Source organism: Carassius auratus, chromosome 19 (assembly GCF_003368295.1).
Source record: "Carassius auratus strain Wakin chromosome 19, ASM336829v1, whole genome shotgun sequence".
Classification (NCBI taxonomy): Eukaryota; Metazoa; Chordata; class Actinopteri; order Cypriniformes; family Cyprinidae; genus Carassius; species Carassius auratus.
Genome location: NC_039261.1, coordinates 22090703 through 22110362, shown reverse-complemented (window position 1 = coordinate 22110362; position 19660 = coordinate 22090703). Strand labels below are relative to the sequence as shown.

Genomic DNA, 19660 nt, shown 5'->3' with positions numbered 1-19660 from the left:
CACTGTAATGGTCTCTGTGGGTTTCTATTGGTAATTTGCTTTCTTCTATTGGTGGCGTGTATTGTCTATTGGATACCATTAAGGACCAATAGAACACCTTTAGAAACTTCTAGTGGTATCTACTGGACACCAGTAGAAACCATTATGACTCCAATAAATTTAGTGGTTTCTTTGGAAAACTGTAATGGTCTTAGTGGGTAGGCTACTGCTGAAAAAAAATGAACACACGGACAATAGAAACTATTACAAAATTTGTAATGGTTTTAATGGTTATAATGGGAATTATGTTGGTTGTAATGGTCACAGTAATGGTCCCTGTGGGTCTCTATTGGTAAATTGCTTTCTTCTATTGGTGGTATGTATTGTCTTGGATTGCCACCATACGTCATTTGGAAAGGTTATTTTTAATTCATTTAATTTTTTTTTTTTTTTTTTTTTTTTTTAAATCAACTCGACTCGTCATGGCCTTCAAAATTGACTTGAAAAGTTGGTCTTTGTTTTGTCTGTCGGATTTGGTCCAAATTTAGCCCAAAAATAGATGTGAAATAACAGTGAAATTCTGCGTGACTTCCACGTGCTGTAATGTGCGCGCGCGCAGAACTGGAGCGGAGGACGTCACCATGGAAACGAGGCGGCAGCCCAACCGTCAAGCAGCTGATCGCTGACACTCAATGTGGTTTCACTTTTTTTTTAGGTAAGTTTAGTCTATTAAATTACACAAATAGTACATTAAAGTGTTCCTGACACTTTATTTCATGTAAATTATACACTTTCGTTTAATATTTACTTTATAGAAATGGTTTAGCGTCGTCAGAAAAAGTCCGTTAGCATCTCAAAGGTAAGGCTAAATACAAGAGGTAACGATAGACATGAGCTCTTGTTTATTAAGTTTGGGCTTTTAATGTCATCTTGTGTGTAGATGAGCTCGCTCTCTCTCTCTCTCTCTCTCTCTCTCTCTCTCTCTCTCTCTCTCTCTCTCTCTCTCCATATATATCAATGGATGAATGGAAGTAACTTAACCGAATTAATTTAACCCTAAATGTATCCACTGTTTAATCCTAAAATGTGCACTAACGTAACCGGATAACGTTACATCACTTACATAGATCGTGAAAATGGACTGAAACCTTCAGGTTTTGATCTTTCATGGTAAACACATAAATACAAACTTGTTCTGTGATTTCAGAAGTGCCAGAAAAAAAACCTCTATGACACAGGAGAAGTTCCTGATTTTAACATTTCTGAAGGGAGCTGCTGACAGAGAGGATGAAAACATACACATTTTGATGTCCACGCTGTAGGAGCATTACTAAATAAGTAAAACTAAAATATATATATATTTATTGTAAATGATTATATAAATTATATATTCTGTGAATTATTATTTTTCTTTTCTGCATTTCACCTCTGCTATAGTATATGCCTTATACCTGGCATTGTATAATAAATATTGTTGTCTCTGTGACAGTGCTTATGTTCCTAGGTTCTTCCATGCTGATGGCTGTGCTCTAGAGTCATATCTCCTGTCGAAGAACATTTTTAGACATTATGAACCATGAATAGTAAGCAATTCGTCAAACATACACCATTAAAAAATGTAAGGGTCAGATTTGTCATGTATTTCAAAGACATCTTTTATGCTCACCACTGCTGCATTTATTTGATTAAAATACAGTTAAATTGTGAAATTACCATTTTTTTAATAACTATTTTCTATTTAAGTTTGTTTTAATAAGTGATCAAAGCTGAATTTTCAGCATCAGTCTCCAGTGTCACACAATCTTTCAGAAATCATGCTTTGTGAAAACAAGAATAAAATTGTACAAAATATTCACATATAAAGCAGTTATTTGAAATTGTACTAATATTTCACAACAATACCATTTTTATTTATGATCAAATAAATGCAGTTTTCTTAGTGTACATGAGACTTATTTCAGAAACATAAAAAAATCTCTATCTCCAAGCTACACACTCTCACACCAAAGTGACTGTTAAAAATCATTTAAACTTTGTGTCAGTACATCATAAATAGGAAAAGGCATCAGATCACCGTCTGTGATTTGTTGTTTCGTGCCGCATCCAGTGTAGAGAGCATCACTGATTATAAAAGGCTCTGTTGTATTTTGTTGTGCTGTCCAGTGACGACAAAGTGTTAGAACTCTTGTTAAATATCATTACATATGATGTATGTATGATCCAATTCAGCACTGATAGATCTTTTCTATTTCAGAGACTGAAAATCATTGATAAAGCACAAGGTTACTGTAACATTTAAACAATATTAATAAGAATTAATAAAAATGCATCTGTGACTTAATATTGCTTCTTATTCTTCAGTGGAAAGTTATCAGACCCAAGAATGCAGAAGAGCTGAAGGTCACTATCAGAGACACCTGGGCTCTCATAACACCTGAGCAGTGCCACAGACTGATCGACTCCATGCCACACCACACTGCTGCAGTCATTCAGGGGAAAGGAGCCTCAACTAAGTATTGAGTGCTGTACATGCTCATACTTTTCATGTTCATACTTTTCAGTTGGCCAAGATTTCTAAAAATCCTTTCTTTGTATTGGTCTTAAGTTATACTCAAATTTTCTAAGATAATGAATTTGGGATTTTCCTTAGTTGTCAGATATAAATAAATTTATCAGTCTGTGTGTAATGAATGAATATAATATACAGGTTTCACTTTTTGAATTGAAATTATGATATTCTAATTATATGACGAGCACCTGTATACACAGAATGACTAATTGAACTGCTTTTATAGTTTTAATAATTAATTTATTTGTAATGAATAAAGGGATTTTACATTTGATTATTAGTTTTTCTTACTTGAATGCTTTTGTTCGGATGTAAAATAAAAAAGTGAATTATTATTAAGAAAAGAACTGCAGGAAAAGATGCAATGTTGCTCAGTGATTTTGGTTTGGAACCTTTAGAAAATAGAAAAGAGTTGACTTTGCCAACTCTTTCAACTTCAAACGGGTGTAGCTCAGTCATTTTTTATATATATATACAGTTATACATCATTTTGAAGGACTTTTTAATGAGAAAAAAAACCTCAACTGATTTTTTCTCAGTGACTAACTTTGCCAGCACAGGTCACATATGCTACTTAATTTCCACTTGAGAGTGGTCAGATTTAAAGTCTGAGATTAGTCCATCAGTTCTTGAATTTCAATTTTTGTTTATGTGTGTGCGTGTGTGTGTGTGTGTGTGCGTGCGTGTGTATGTGTGTGTTCAAAACAAGAGTGTCTGTCTCAGAAGCTGAAGAAAAAAGGTCACACCTTATAGGAAATAAACGCCTCCTAAGTGTATGGAAATACCTGGCTGAGGAGATCAGTGACATAAACCAGATAAAACTGTCAGTGGTAAGTGTTTGCATATCCATATCCGAATGGAATTGCTACAACCTCTTATCTAATATGACTCGAAGTGAATAGAGACTATGTACCATAAAAAGTAGATAATGTAATTATTCAAGCCTATTTGTGAAACTGGACCACAAAACCAGTTACAAGGATAATTGTTTTTATTTTATTTTTTAGATTTTTATTTCAATAATAATACTAAATAAGTTTTCCTTTGATGTATGGTTTGTTAGGAGGACAATATTTGTCTGAGATACAACTATTTGAAAATCTGGAATCTGATGGTGCTAAAAAATCTAAATATTGTGAAAAATATTTCAAATCCAGAGCAAAGCATTTTATTAATAAAAAATTAAGTTGATACATTTATGGTAGGGAATTTACAAAATATATTCATGGAACATTTTCTTTTTTTAAATCCTAATGATTTTAGGCATGAAAGAAAAATCAATAACTTTTTTGAGACTGCCATATAAATATATGTATGGATAATCTCACATACTGGTAATGTGGTACATTGTCCTAATGAATTGTCCCTTTTTTTTCCTTTTTTTTTTGGCAGGTCTGAGACAGCTACAAGCCACAAAAACAGTTCATAGTTCCTGCATTTCTATAATGCATTAATGAATAACAATAATTAAAATAAAATGTAATGTCAAGGTTTTGTGTTAATTCCAGCTATGTTGAGTATTCTGTGAATAATTTTGATTTTAGGTGCATATTCTTAATTCTTTGCAAAACAACCTGAACTGTTTGCTATTGAAAGGTTGGTATGAAGTTTAAATAAATAAAAACATTATATTCTTGACAAAACCTGTGTACAGTTTGTATTAATAATTTAAATTATTTATTTATATTAATTAATGGCCTAATTACCAGCTATCAGTTAAACATTCAAATCAGAACCAATATAAAAGTGCAACGAAAACTATTAAATATATGCAAATAAAGACCAGTACAAACTTGCAATGGAACCATCAGAACCATTACAAAACTGACGGAAACCATTAAATTTGTTTTAATAAAGACCAATACAAACTTGTAATGGAACCATCAGAACCATTACAAAACCAACGGAAACCATTAAATTTGTTTTAATAAAGACCAATACAAACTTGTAATGGAACCATCAGAACCATTACAAAACCAACGGAAACCATTAAATTTGTTTTAATAAAGACCAATACAAACTTGTAATGGAACCATCAGAACCATTACAAAACCAACAGAAACCATTAAATTAGTTTTAATAAAGACCAATACAAACTTGTAATGGAACCATCAGAACCATTACAAAACCAACGGAAACCATTAAATTTGTTTTAATAAAGACCAATACAAACTTGTAATGGAACCATCAGAACCATTACAAAACCAACAGAAACCATTAAATTTGTTTTAATAAAGACCAATACAAACTTGTAATGGAACCATTACAAAACCAACAGAAACCATTACATTTGTTTTAATAAAGACCAATACAAACTTGTAATGGAACCATCAGAACCATTACAAAACCAACAGAAACCATTAAATTTGTTTTAATAAAGACCAATACAAACTTGTAATGGAACCATCAGAACCTTTACAAAACCAACAGAAACCATTAAATTTGTTTTAATAAAGACCAATACAAACTTGTAATGGAACCATTACAAAACCAACAGAAACCATTACATTTGTTTTAATAAAGACCAATACAAACTTGTAATGGAACCATCAGAACCATTACAAAACCAACAGAAACCATTAAATTTGTTTTAATAAAGACCAATACAAACTTGTAATGGAACCTTCAGAACCATTACAAAACCAACAGAAACCATTAAATTTGTTTTAATAAAGACCAATACAAACTTGTAATGGAACCATCAGAACCATTACAAAACCAACAGAAACCATTACATTTGTTTTAATAAAGACCAATACAAACTTGTAATGGAACCATCAGAACCAATACAAAACTGTGATGGAAACCATTATGTGCAAATCGTGACCAATACAAACTTGTAACGGAAACCAATACAAACCAATAAATCCTAATGGAATATGCCCAAAACACACTACGTAATGGAAACCATTTGGTAATGGTTTTAATGGTTAATTGCTGATGGTTTGTAATGGTTTTGTAATGGAAACCATTAGAATTTCTGTAATGGTTTCTATTGTTTTTTTCAGCAGGGCAAGGTTTCAACGACATGGCAAACACAAATGCAGTTCTTCCTTCTTCTTCGTCGGAGCGCAACAAGACCACACCCCCCATTTTTGTGAATTTCTTTGGTTGCTGGTTGTGTTTGACCATTTGTTTGTCGGAGGTAGCAACAGTAACTAAGGGGAGCGGGGCTCGGCGAAAGGCTAATTAAACAAGGTGTGCTCTTTGTTGGAGCATACGGGAAACTGGGTCTTGCAGCAAAACACGTCATATTAATGTAATGTGAATCTACAAACACTTTTGTGTTTTGACACACGCACACACACACACACACACACACACACACACCAGTGCGTGTCAGTGACCTTTTTTGGAGCAATACCTCCGCGATATCCTCCAGATCGAGGCAAAAGGGGTTACAGTATGCAGTGGAGGGATACATTCAAAATATAAAAATACGCAATGAAGGAGACACGACTACTATGGAGGTTATGCTTACCGGTCTCAAGCGAAATCTGAGAAACCCCATGACCTGTACCTCAAATGCAACCAGCACTGCCTTGTGGACCAGTCATGCTGGTCATTCTCTTTCATATGTTATGGTCTATTATTGTCTGTTGCGAGTAGCGATTTTGTTCAAATACAAGGGTATGTTAGGTAGCTAAACCTACATGTGTGTCAAAGTCATTCAAAGCTAACTAACATTTCTCTGTTGTTTTGAGAATCAGGATCAGAATATTTTATTTCCATTGTTGATGAACAGAATTCACAAATAGAAAATTGCTTTCGCTTAAAAGGTGCATAACAGATAAAATAATAAAATTAGATACATAAAATAAAATATAAGGCATTCAGATATACATTTTTTTTTATTTTATTATCTGTAATTTTGGACGCATTTAACTGGGAGTGGGGCCGTCCACAGTTTTATCCATTGTAGGCACCGCTCACGTTGTGTTTTCGGCTTTGGGAATAGAAAGAACCCAACTCCTCCAGACAATCTCTCGGGGTATCTAGTGTCCGATTTACAAACGCTGTGGGTGCACTGCTTCACCATCTTGCTTGGAGTCAAAGTTTGTCGGAGCTGCTCACATAGTAACGGTTGCTATAATGTGTGATTGGACAATGGCCGTTCTGGGGGAGGGGCCGGCAAAAGGCTAATTACATGACAAATTAAAAGAATTCAGCCACTCCTGCAATTTTCGTCTTGACATAAAAGATTTCACATTTGCAGTAAAAATGTGGAAAAACCTGAATGATGTCACTGCACTTTTTCCGTTGTAGCTTGTGAAATTAAGTGTGTAATTAAATAGCATCTTCAAATAATTAGTTTACATTTTGTATTTGCACATGATGTACATGTACTTACAAAACTATTGCATCATGTACATCACATTATAAATTTGTATATTGTTATTACCTACTTATATGAGTTTTTGTCCTGTCATGCCATTCTGTTACACTGTGGAAGCTTCTGCCAGGAAAACAATTTCCTTGTATGTGTAAACATACTTGGCAATAAAGCTCATTCTGATTCTGATTCTGTTTCTGGTTCTGGTAAGGAAATAAAACATCTCAGAATATTAGGGTGGGAATTCAAGGTAAAGCTAGAAAGCCTACATCTTTATGTCTTATTTACCCCTGGAACACATTTACTTTACAACTTTCAAAGTAAATAGTAGTAATAGTAAATAGTAGGATTAGTAAATAGTAGGACCTAAAGTATACATACAGGTGAATCTCAATAAATTAGAATGCTGTGTAAACGTTAATTTATTTCAGTAATTCAACTCAAATTGTCAAACTCGTGTATTAAATAAATCCAATGCACACAGACTAAAGTAGTTTAAGTCTTTGGTTCTTCTAATTGTGTTAGGGCTCCTTTTGCTTTTGGTTTTGATTTAACCCCAAAATTCACAAGGTTTAGTTATTTTTTCTATTTTCAATTTTTTCGAAAAACCTACTTTTTCAAACTTGTCCTAGACGGTTAGTCCGATTGTCGCGAAAAAAGGCTCAGATCATCTTCAGAACATGCTGGCAAAAAGTTATGGAATTCAAGTTGATTTGTCCAACTGTTCTCGAATGACACGTGGACAAATTTGATGAAAAGCACGCAAAAATGCATGTGAGGCTATATCTCGGCAACTGTCTGGCATATTGAGACCAAACTTGGTGTCTGTTACAATAACCATGACCTGAGACCATCAGCAATGTTTAGATGCAGCGCCACCTAGTAGTCAGGAGATATGAAAAATCCATATTTTGGCTTATAACATCTGAATGGTTTGGCCAAAAAAATAAAATAAAATTTGTTTCTTTAGATTCAGTGAGTCTTGTTGAGATTTCCCATGTCAGCCATTTTAGGCGTCTGCCATTTTGAATTATGTTTTAAAATGCTGTATTTTTTGAACGCATTATCGTATCGTTACGGAAATGCATTTGAGGCTGTATCTCAACAAAGCTTTGACATATTTGCACCAAACTTTGTATGTGTCATTTTCACCTCACACTGACCATGCCACATCAATTTGGTAACAGCGCCACCTAATGGAAAAGAGTAATTAACTATTCATTAGCCTTCAATTATGACATTTCCAAAAATGCTAATAACTTTTGATTACATTAGGCTATTGTAATGAAACTGATCTCAAAATATTCCTTGGGTTGTGCTGACAATAGACAAACCAATTGTTTAGTAGGACATCTGAACTCCCTGTCCGCCATTTTGATTAATGTTGAAAATCTACTTTTTCAAACTCCTCCTAGACAGTTATTCCAATTTTCACTAAATTTGACACGGATCATCTTCAGACCCTATTTGCAAAAAGTTATTCATTTCGTGTCGGTATATGAAACGGTTATCATTTAGCGCATCAACGAATTTGCTGCACTGATGCCAAAATGCATTTGAGGCTGTATCTCTGCAAAGCTTTGGCATATTTGCACCAATCTTTGTATCTGTGATTGGCACCTCAAACTGACCATGCAACATAAATTTGGTAACAGCGCCACCTATTTGTCAAGAGTAATAAACCATGAAGAATTACACTTTTAAAAATGCTAATAACTTTTTAATGCATTAACTTATTGCAATGAAACTGGACTAAACATGATAGGGTCAGGGACTGAGGAGTCATCTTTTTTTTAAAAAAAACAGTTCAGTGAAATGAAAACCAGTTTGCTGATTTGAATCTGACTATTAATGTTTAATCCCTTATTTTCCTCCCTTGTCATCAGTACAGCTGTCATGTGGTGTGTGTGTGGGTCACGCACTCTTTCTCATCTGAGGTGGCGGTGTGCACTGCATCTCCTCAAAAGGCCAACCCTGCCTGCTTTGCCTTTTCTGATGTCTTTAAGTTTGTATTTGGTTTCTTTTTCATCCATTTCCTCATTCCCTGATTGTTATTACCTTTGTCTTGTTTGTCTATTTAACTCTTGTCTGTTCTTTGAGTATTGTTTGTTTTGTTTTAGTAAGCTCTTCTGCATTTGGTTAAAGCTGTCCCTCATTTCTAAATCATTCTGGTGTGACACACACCAGCAAGATCATTAAAGAGTCATGAAAGTAAAAGTAGCTATTTAAAGTAATAGTTCAGTCAGTATGAAAATGACTAACTATCAAGTTAATTAACTGCTGATTTATCTGTTTATTTGGTGATAACAGAACAATGAGGACTGACATTTTAAATGTCACTGTCTTGGACTGCAAAACAAATGTTAATACATAACTCACATGTCATCATGCAGATTTAACAGTGGTCCTTGTGAAGACTGTAGCTTCATCTTCAGAATTTAACAGAGGATTAAAGAACATATGAATACATATGGTTTAACAGTTTAATAATATTTGTGATCATGTGCAAGTACAACACCAAAGGACTGAAGGAAAAACAATGATATGTATGTGCACTTAATATGTTGCCCTCAGTATATCAGTTTTCATTTTAAAATGTTGCATTTACAATACAAATTTAAAGTTAACATTTGATTAAATGACATTAAAAATGTTTGTTGCTTGCTTGTGTACACAAACACACCCAAATGATTGATGCAAAATCATAAAATCAGTATCATTGCTATCTAAACATTCAAAAAGTCAAAAAATAAAATACAAATAAAAACACACACAAAAGATTTCAGAGCCAAAACACATTTTGAACAAGGTGTAAATGCATACAGTATATGCATTTATCATAAATATAATTATTGATAAATTGTGTCACTTCATACTTCATTATCCTTTTCACCACCCTGTGTATAGATGAATCAGCCTCCTTTCGTGAAGTTCTAAGAGGGTTTGAAGCTCAATCCCACCACTGTGTCTACCAGTGCGTTTTAAAGACTTGGGTGTTTTTTCGAAATAGTGGTGCCAGGTGCCTTTATCGTTCGCACCAAAGCCAAACACATTTACCTAAGTGAAGTAAAACAAACGAACAAAAAAACACATCAGCAAGAGTAACTGACATTATAGCACAGCACACAAACCTCAAAAAGTAACTGCTAAAAGCTTTACCTCATCACAAATGTGCAAGGCGTATATTAGCACAAGAAAACCTGTAGATGGATAAGATCTTTGAGACTTAATGTGTAGCCAAGTATTGTGCACATAATGCATGAAAGCAGGGTGCATAACCATCACCTGAAAAAATGAAGGAAAAAAAATTATAAGCCACTTTAGAAACTACAAAGGTGTCTAAAAGAAAAAGTGTTTACAGCATCAATGTATTGGTAATGCTAAAAGATTTTTATCTATTGAATGTATTGTCTTTGTGTCTTAACATTGGTCTCCATAGCTGTTAGGTCTCCTTGGTAAAGTCTGTAGAGACAATTATCTTTTATGGAAAAGTTTATTGTAAAAAAATATATATTAATGATTTTACTGATCTTACTTTGTCCTTGTTGGCTTGTAGCTTGTCTATAACCTTAAACCGTGTTCTGTTAAGTAATACAATAAGAAAAAACAGGTCAAACCAATTCAATAAATCTGTGAGTTAGAGATTGAAATGCAGAATTCCACTGTTTAGATTGTTAAAGAAATATAAGAAATATAATGTCACCATACAGTATCTGAAAGTCAGATAAGTTTCACACCAGGAAAGTCATATTTGTTCTTTCATAACTAGCAGTTCTGCAGGTTATCCTCTCAACTTAATTTGTGAAAAATGTACACATGGCTTAGTGACGTGTAAAAAGAAAAACGTTGTTGATTTAAATAGATATAATTCTGGAAGCATTGTAAAAATGTCTCTTGAAATCTGGAAAAATAACTGTTTAACTGTGATGAAAATGGTGGTAAAAATAAGCTTAATTTTCTTTATTCAAAAATATTTATAAACATATAATTAAAAAATAATAATATTTTAATTTTGTGGTGAAATGTGACCTTGTTTTTGTGATGTTTTCTCACCGTTTGATAGATCCATCAGTTAGAGCACTGGTAATCCACTGGATATCTATTGTTTTAAAGGGCAACAGCACCAGGTGTGTGTTGTTGTCCAGATGGGTTGCACTTTCTGGGTACATTACACGATGGGTCGTCCTGGATCCCACATCTTTCTCATAACCCTGAACTGTCGCCTTATTCATCCTGTAGAAATCAAAATTTGGAAAAATAGCCTATAGTCTCAATGATAATTAGCCTCTTGATTGTAAAGTGTCATGAAAATATAAGTTTACCTAAACACAAAATCGTGCTGGTCTATAACAGGACCATAGTGTGATCCTAAAAGGTTCCCAGAGTTCCCCACCACAGCACAGGTTCGACAGCGGGACGGGCCAGCATCTCTGTACCATTCCTCTTCAGGAATGACAGAAAACAGCTCCTTAATTACTTGGGAGTAATTAGCTTTGCTCTTTGTAGATTGTAGAGACTGTGAATATATTAAAATTGAATCAGTGACTCAGGAAAGTACACTTCTACTATAAGCATGAAACCAGAATCAAATAAAAATCATTATGAATTTTAAGTAAACTAACACTATTGACATTAAAGAAGCTAATTAGTTAAAATATGCATATGTACTACCATTTAAAAGTTTGAGGTTAGTAAGATTGGACCCACTTTATATTAAGTGGCCTTAACTACTATGTAGTTAAATTGTAATTATTAATCTGGTACAATGCACTTATTGTGTCAATACATGTTTTTACATTGTACTTATATTTGAAAAATATCTGCACATAATTACATCTGTAATCAATTTCTGTAATTACATGTATAATTACACGTTGACCCATCCCTTACACCTTAACACACCCTTAAACTTACCCATACCACCAAATCTGTCCCTAACCTTACCTGTTTCCCACCTCAATAGCAGCAAAAAAAAAAAAAAAAAAAAAAAACCACTTGCAATACTATATGAACACAATAAGTACATTGAATTTATTTTTTGATGCAAGTACATAGTAGTTAAGGCCACTTAATATAAAGTGGGACTGTAATATTTTTGTTTTCGTCCAGAAAGAAATTAACTCTAGTGTACACATACACATTCTGTATATGGATATCTACATTTCATACTTAAAAGTAAATAAACATATTATTCGTCCTTGTTCTCCTTTTAAAGTTAAGAATTCAAAGAACTGACTTCTATATGGTGTGAATATGAATGGAATTGGCCACACCTAAAATAGTTAGATTAAAATAGACTGCAATTAAATTCAAGAAGAATTCACTTGTCACAACATAATGGAAAAAAAGTAGAATTTGCTTGTAAATACAATGGAACAGAACTTGGTTTTGAAGAAGTCAGAGTGCTTTCACAATGATTCAGCACACTAGAATGATTTCTGATAAATCGTTTGATACTGAGATAATTGCTCCATTAAAAAAAGGATGCCTTAGACATAAATTGGAAGTATTCTCAGTTAAATTCTGAATTGTGAACAGTCCAGCTTAATGTAAATTAAAGTGGGCTGAAGTAATAAATGAGAAACACATGAAGACAATACCTGCCACCAGTTAAAGATGTGGTCAGGGAGAACACTGTTGTTGAGAGAGAGAACTGGTGGGACATCTTTTCTGAAATGTTCAGCAAACCACTTGTCGTCACTTGCAGCCAAACAGCGCTCCATACAAGCACAGGGTTCTTCATGAAAGAGCCGCTCCACCACACTATTGTTCACCAAAACTTTAAAATGTCCAAGAGGAACTTTATATATGGTCAAAGTAAAGATAGTGGCACATAACAAAACCAAGATGACCTTTAGATATTTACACCACTGCATTTTGAAAGCCGAGGGGCTTCTACAGTTCAACTCTCTGGTGTTTAGAGTGAGGTCAAGATGATTCCAGGTGATTTCTTCAGCACCTTTCTGCACTTTATCTTGAGATCATCTGCAAGACCTTGAGCAATTAATAACAATAAAAACATTTTTTAGGTTTTTTGTGCAATTATTTCAAGACCACATGAGCCATTTTTTGTCACTGGTGTTACCTTCTTTATCAATATAAAAAAGATTTTATAAAATAATTTTTCTTGATATTTTTTCAGCACATGAAAATAATAAAAATGCAAGAAATAAGGAGATTTTGTTTTATTTAATGTGGAAAAATAAACAGTACGGTAACACAGCACAGTAACACCAGTGACACAATGAATCACAAGTGACATACGTAAGACCTGATATACTGATCTTCACTGGTGTTACCCATAAGGAAGGTAACACAACTGACAATTTTCATGAAAAAAGAATTGTACTAAATGTATGCTGTAAGGTATCAAACCATATGTTGTCAATCATTGCATACTCACTAAATTAAGTAGTTTAATCCATTTTTATTATAGTATTTTTTTTAACAATAAATAGGTCATACAAGTGACGTCAACTAAAATCTTCGTATGAAATCGTGAGTTAAATGAGAACATTTCTTATAATTGAAAAGAAACAGTGGACTTTTAACATGGGCTTTTTTCATAGATCTTTAGAAAATAAGGATTAAGTCAAGGGATGTCATCATTGTGATTTATTGAGAATTTTATTTTATTGTGCCATTTATATCATATATTTGACAGTTATGAATACATTTTTGTAATTTAAAAGGTAGAAAACCTTTTGACTATTTTGACTGCAAAATAAAGACCTTTGCCTGTATACATGGCTGTGGTGACAAGCGGTTTTGTGGTTCTTGGAATTCTTTATAATTAATTAAAAACAAATATTACAAAAAGTGTATATTAAGTAACACCGCATTATACCATGATTGTGTCATTTGCCTTTTAGAATTAAAGCAGAACCGCTTTTGATATTTGAAACATACTCATGAAATAAATAAATAAATGCTTTGTGAACCTAATCTTCTAATTTAGAATTATACTTTACAGAAATTAAGGTAAACACATTTACAAAAAAAAGATACGTTTCTATTTATGTATTTATTTTTCAGTCGAGGATGAATGTTTCACTCCACATTGTAAGCAACTGGCATAAAAGATGGACTAAATATCTCTAATTCTTACACCTGAGAAATAAAGAGTTAAGTGTGACAAAGCGAAAACATTTACTCACATTTAGTGTTCAGCTTTGAATCCAGCGATGTGTGCTTGTCTGTGGACATTGATCGTGAATGTCAGCAGGGTGTAGGGTGTGCGACTGGTTAGAGCAGATTTAACCTGTCATTCAAACAGCTTGCTGCTCATTAAAATGATTGATAACCACGGTGTGGACAAATCGAGTATTTTGATTCTCATCATCAGTGTTTTAAAATAATTGATAAATATATGCTCAAAGACTGTGATTCAATATAGCCTACGCTTTTTTATGCGATTAAACATTTCTTCCCTTTTTGGACCGTTTATTCTTACAGTGCCACATATTATCCTCTTTTATTTTATCGGACATAAAACATCTTCTCAGTCTCACCAAAACCTTTTAGGTTATTCATTAAAAACAAACATGTTTAATGATTAAAAAATAACAATAATAATAAAAATACTGAACCTCTAAACGAAATAAATCTTATTTTAGAAATGAGTCAATGTACGTGCATGCTTATTGTCTATATTCATTATTCTAAAAGCCCATCCTTGTGGAGTAAAGGTTGATGGCTGCTATTTGACAGGTAGGCTACATCACCCCCACTCACAATGCTGACTGTGACGCTACTTTTAAAGAACTCACTATGCAGACATATAGGCACAAATAAATCAGATTGAAAGACCTAATTAAATTATGTCAGTACCGTTTATCTAATATCTCCTTGGGTTACAATTTTTATTTGATTTATACCAAGAACTAGAAGCACTGGTTGGGTTTATAGATCATTATTATTGTTGTTTTTCTATTGGTAACTGCACTTTGTGATCATCCCCGAAGGGATGAACAGGTAAAACCAACTGTGCGACAAACTTTAAATACTTTTCCGTTTTCGGTGCAGTAGCTTTTAGATATTTTGATGTATCAGATGTCCAGGGATGGGCAGTATTTCAGATACATGTATTTAAAATACGTATTTGAAATACAAAATACTATTTTGTATTTTGTATTTTAAAGCCTTTGAAAAATCAAATGTAATTTGTATTTAAATACATTTAAGACGAGTATTTTTGTATGTTTCTATACAACCCAGCCATGGATTGGCAACTTTTCTGGAATAAAGTGAGGATGTGCAACTTGTTGATTAAAGTACCTTGTCAAATGTGTTTGAATCATTAACGTTACTGGATGTTAGGGATGGGTGATATCATATGACAATATCATAGATTCGTAGCGATGGTATAAATTGTGAATTGATGGAACTTTTTCTAAATCTTTTATATAGGACTTTCCGCTTTCTCTTTAAATTTGTGCAGTTGAAGCCTTGTTAATATTTTTTGCAATTCGCATGGCTCTACGCCATTACTGCGTGAGCTCCTCAGTAAACCTACAAGGCTTTTATGCTTGACGTGCTCTCCATTGTATAATTCTGTGAAACGACATAAGGCAACTCTGTGTAATTGTTCTCCAAACCACGAAAAAGCAGATTGGCTTTTAATGATGGTGATAAAACATAATAAAAGTTAGTTTTTGTAGTTTTTCATTTCTTACACTGCAGGGGAAGGAAAGAGGTATATAAAATTAAAATGAAAGTTTCTAAGCAGTTGCACACATCTAAATGCTTTTTGGCATTCAGAATAGGCCCAGATAGATTTCAGCCTAATAGGGATGCCTGCACTGAATCTTCAATTTCACATGTATTTTGTGTATTTTCAAAAAGCAAAATACTGTATTTGTATTTAAATAAATTTTTTCACACAGGTTTTTGTATATGTATTTAAATAAATTTTTCCACACAGTATTTTGTATTTGTATTTTAAATACATTTCCATGTATTTATGCCCAACTCTGCAGATGTCAAGAAATAAAGTCTAGAAAAATTTATTACTTGCTTGTGATGGTTTACAGACCTCAATAAATATCGGCTTACAGGAGACAAATAGGATCCTATCCTATCTTTATTCATCATTTTGGTAAGTTTGATACTCTGGGTAATTTTTAAATTGATCATTTGTAATTAAATTCGTTCAGAGAAATCAAATTAATGTTTTTGTCTCTGAAAATCGTAGAATCTGAAACATTTGTATGGGCTACATATTTAACAAGAGTTTTGACAAACTCAGCAAATTGGTCTGAGAATTATTGTTGAACGTGATTAACTCTTCTTTTTGGTAAAACTAATTTAATTTAATTTTAATTTAATTTTTTTTAATTTAATTTAATTTAATTTAATAATTAATGTTTTTAATTTTCAATCGAATTGAAACGATTGAATAAAGGAACCCTTTGACGCATTAATTATTAAATCATAACGAAAAAATATAGAATATTTATTTATTCACACCAAAACAATACATTTACTTAAGTTAAATTACAATGATAAATAATTTGTATTTTTTAAATAAAGGTGTAGTCGAATTTACATTGTATTTGTTTATTGTCTCAATTGAACTATGGATTGAAAATCGAGTTTAAAATCTCAGAACTCAGAAATTGTGGCAAGTTAACCTGCTACATGATCTTGATATTTTTGCGTGTTTGTGGATTCAGAACACAGAACTGTGTCTTTTGAAGATAATGAATAACAAAGTATAACTGTCATTTTTCTATCTTTCTAATAAAACTATTTGTCCACCAGGAACACGACACACGCAAAAGTTGAACATCTTCAATAGACTGACGCCTCGCTACATCACCCTGATTTTCGACTATCCTTCTTTTGTTCACCCAAAACCCGATCGATAATACTGTAGATTCCTTTAGTCCCTTTCACACTGCACGTCGGACCCACAATATTTCCGGTAACATTGCCGGGTCTCATTCTGTGTGAAAGCAACCACGTCCCGGGATTGATTCCCGCATTGAACCCGGGTCGGGGACCTAGTAACATTGCGGGGTTCGACCCGGGATGAGCGCTGTGTGAACAAAAGCCAGATCTAATTCCGTGTCGAAGTGATGACGCGCGTTATCGCGCGACTCATTTACCGGCTGTTTTGAAGGAAGATCAATGTTTGCGACGAAAACATATGTGCAAACTGTAATGAAGCAGAGATCAGTTAGTACGACCCCAGCATTACACCTCTGCTGAACAGAAAAAAACAGTGTGTTACGTCGAGACCCCTACAGATGGTGGAGTGTAAGTCTTTAAATATTAAATGCTAAATATTTTATCTGCCATAGAGTTCCACATTATAAGTAACATTTATATGTAATTATAACAATATAACATTTTTTATATATTAATGGATTTCCTGTCCATTTTTTTATTGTAATGCATAATTTTTCCTCTTTACATATATAATAAAAATACTGATTAAGATTTTTGTTTCAGTATTTCTACTGTAGAGTTTCACATCTTAAATCATATTTATAGTTTAATATAAAGGTAGCAAATTTTCAAGGGACTTAATACTATCAAAGACTTCAGTATCCAGTGTGTAGAACTAGTTTATTGTCTGTTTAAAATCAATTTGGATTAATTTGAGTAAAATGATGTTTTCTTTACCAAGAAAGTGGCAAGATGAAAACCACTATTTTCTGTTTCAAACTTTCACATACCATATTTAGGTTATAATAACATAAACATTTCAAATCCAGATTTTGATTTTCAAATATTTATTAGAAAGACTGATTATTTTCCCTAAAATGGAATAAATCCACTGAATCAATAAAAAAAAAAAAAAAAAGGATTGTGGGCTTTTCTAGGACTAGCATTGTATTATCGGAAATTTGTCCCTGGGTTCAAAACTGTTGCTGCACCCCTTCATGAGTTAACAAAGAAACCACAGCGGTTCCAGTGGGGGCAAGAACAGAAGCAGGCTTTTGAAAGCCTGAAGGAGCCTTTGTGTCATGTGCCAGTCTTGGCCGCCCCAAACCCTAGATTGTCATAAATCTTGGACACAGATTCCAGCAACATAGATCTGGGAGAGAGGGTGAGAGGGTGAGAGGGTGATTTCCTACTATAGTTGGGCCATCAACAGGGCAGAAAATAATTACTATGTGACCAGAAGTGAACTTTAACCACGGAAGAGGCAATCAGCCATTTCAGGCATCTCATTACTGGCCTTTGCTCAGTGATCCGAACACATCATGTTTCTCTACGTTGGCTGTTGTCTTCCCAGGAGCCAGAGGGACAGGTGGTATGGTGGACAGAATGCCTGCAGGAGTTTCAATATATCGCAAGGGGGAGGGGGAGAGTCACCAGAATGTGGACAGGTTGCCAAGGCACACCTGTATGGCATCCTGCCCACAATCTGAGTGACTGGCTGGATATGTGATGCAGACACCGGTTGACAAGATCCCAGAGATGGGGATGGAGGTGTCTTGTTGTGTAGTACTGCTTGATTCAAATGTAACATTGGCCATTGAACAGCATGAAACTGAGTCGAATCTGGAAGGAGGCCTACATGGGAAGAGGTAATGGCTTTTGGATCAGTGGTGAGGGGGCTGTGGTCCATGCGGGATGGGCTGGCATTCAATTTGGGAGTGTTATAGAGAGAATTTGTGGAACCTGTAATGGATGTAACCAAGTGGCAGAAAGCCCTTTCACACATACAGACTTTTCCGGAAAATTACCGGTAAATTGCCATAAAGAGATCATGTGTGAACAGGAAGTTGTAACATTACCAGTAAATTGCCGGAATTCTGCTGTGTGTGAACTATAGGCTGTAAAAAAATATGGACGTAGTGTCCTTGACGTCACCCATAGACTCCTCAATAGCGGTTTTAAAGCCTAAAGTGTGCAGAGCGTGCCGTCGCCATCTTGGCAGCACGTTACCGCACGACTCTCCCAGATAATCGAAAATGGGCAAAAAGGGAGTTTATTGCTGAAACCACGCTCACCTAGCGTGACGGCATTGTCAGCAGCGACAATCCACCTGTCACTCAAGTGGCCACGCCCTTAATTATGCAAAATGTTAAGGCTTAATATAATTTAAACGGATGAGTTGTAAAAAAATTCAAAGGGAAAGGGAATGGGAAAAATTAGCAAGATAGACCAAAATCATTTTTTGAACCAGGCTGTAAAAAAAAAATTTCGCTGTAAAGTTGTGCATTTTAACATGTGGAGTCTATGGGGCTGACTCTCTTCTGCAGCCAGCCTCAAGCAGCCAGTCGACGAATTGCAGTTTAAGTCACTTCCTTATTGGCTTCACGAGAGAGAGCGTGAGGTTGCCACTTGGTGTGAACGCAGAAGGAAAACATCTCGGTTACGTATGTAACCATGGTTCCCTGAATAGCGAACGAGTTGCTGTGGTGACATCACCTGCTATGGGAACACCCCTCGGTGTGACGAATGTCTGAACCAATCCTATTGGCCAAATAGCGCTTGGCACCACCCTACGCATGCGTACGCATCGTATACCTGGGTGCCGCGCGCCATTTCGCTCAGATTTCATGACTGAAGAAGAAGAATGCTACCAAGGTATGGCACGGCCAGGACCGCAGCATCTCGTTCCCTATTTAGGGAACCATGGTTACATATGTAAACTGAGATGTTCTCTTTCATAGGTCACTTCGATGCTGCGGTGACGTCACCTGCTATGGGAATGCTATACCATAACGCCTGACGTACCTGATAGCTGGGATCCAAGGAAGCATCTGTTCAAGCTGAGAGATCCCGGGAGCCAGGAGCCATCCTCACATCCAGACTGTAAG

General features: G+C 34.5%; 1 protein-coding gene and 2 long non-coding RNA genes across 5 annotated transcripts; 2 read left to right on the top strand and 1 right to left on the bottom strand.

The window, feature by feature from the left end:
• Positions 1 to 240: 240 nt before the first annotated feature.
• Positions 241 to 1584, top strand: LOC113120288 (uncharacterized). 3 transcript variants are annotated; one of them, XR_003294578.1, is made up of 4 exons: positions 241 to 694; positions 795 to 838; positions 1187 to 1317; positions 1469 to 1584. It is a non-coding gene; the product is annotated as an uncharacterized LOC113120288 (long non-coding RNA). The 3 variants fall into 3 exon arrangements; XR_003294579.1 differs by lacking the exon at positions 795 to 838; XR_003294577.1 differs by having other exon boundaries at positions 795 to 1317.
• A 1489-nt stretch (positions 1585 to 3073) lies between these two features.
• Positions 3074 to 4192, top strand: LOC113120287 (uncharacterized). The gene is made up of 2 exons (XR_003294576.1): positions 3074 to 3378; positions 3941 to 4192. It is a non-coding gene; the product is annotated as an uncharacterized LOC113120287 (long non-coding RNA).
• Positions 4193 to 9353: 5161 nt separating this feature from the next.
• LOC113119837 (CMP-N-acetylneuraminate-beta-galactosamide-alpha-2,3-sialyltransferase 2-like) lies at positions 9354 to 14168 on the bottom strand. Its single transcript, XM_026289512.1, has 7 exons — positions 14039 to 14168; positions 12482 to 12875; positions 11204 to 11397; positions 10935 to 11114; positions 10417 to 10462; positions 10041 to 10166; positions 9354 to 9938 (listed from the first exon to the last, which is right to left on the bottom strand). Exons 2-7 carry the CDS (start codon positions 12755 to 12757, stop codon positions 9771 to 9773), a joined length of 990 nt encoding a protein of 329 aa, XP_026145297.1. The 5' UTR covers positions 12758 to 12875; positions 14039 to 14168; the 3' UTR covers positions 9354 to 9770.
• Between the last annotated feature and the right edge of the window lie 5492 nt (positions 14169 to 19660).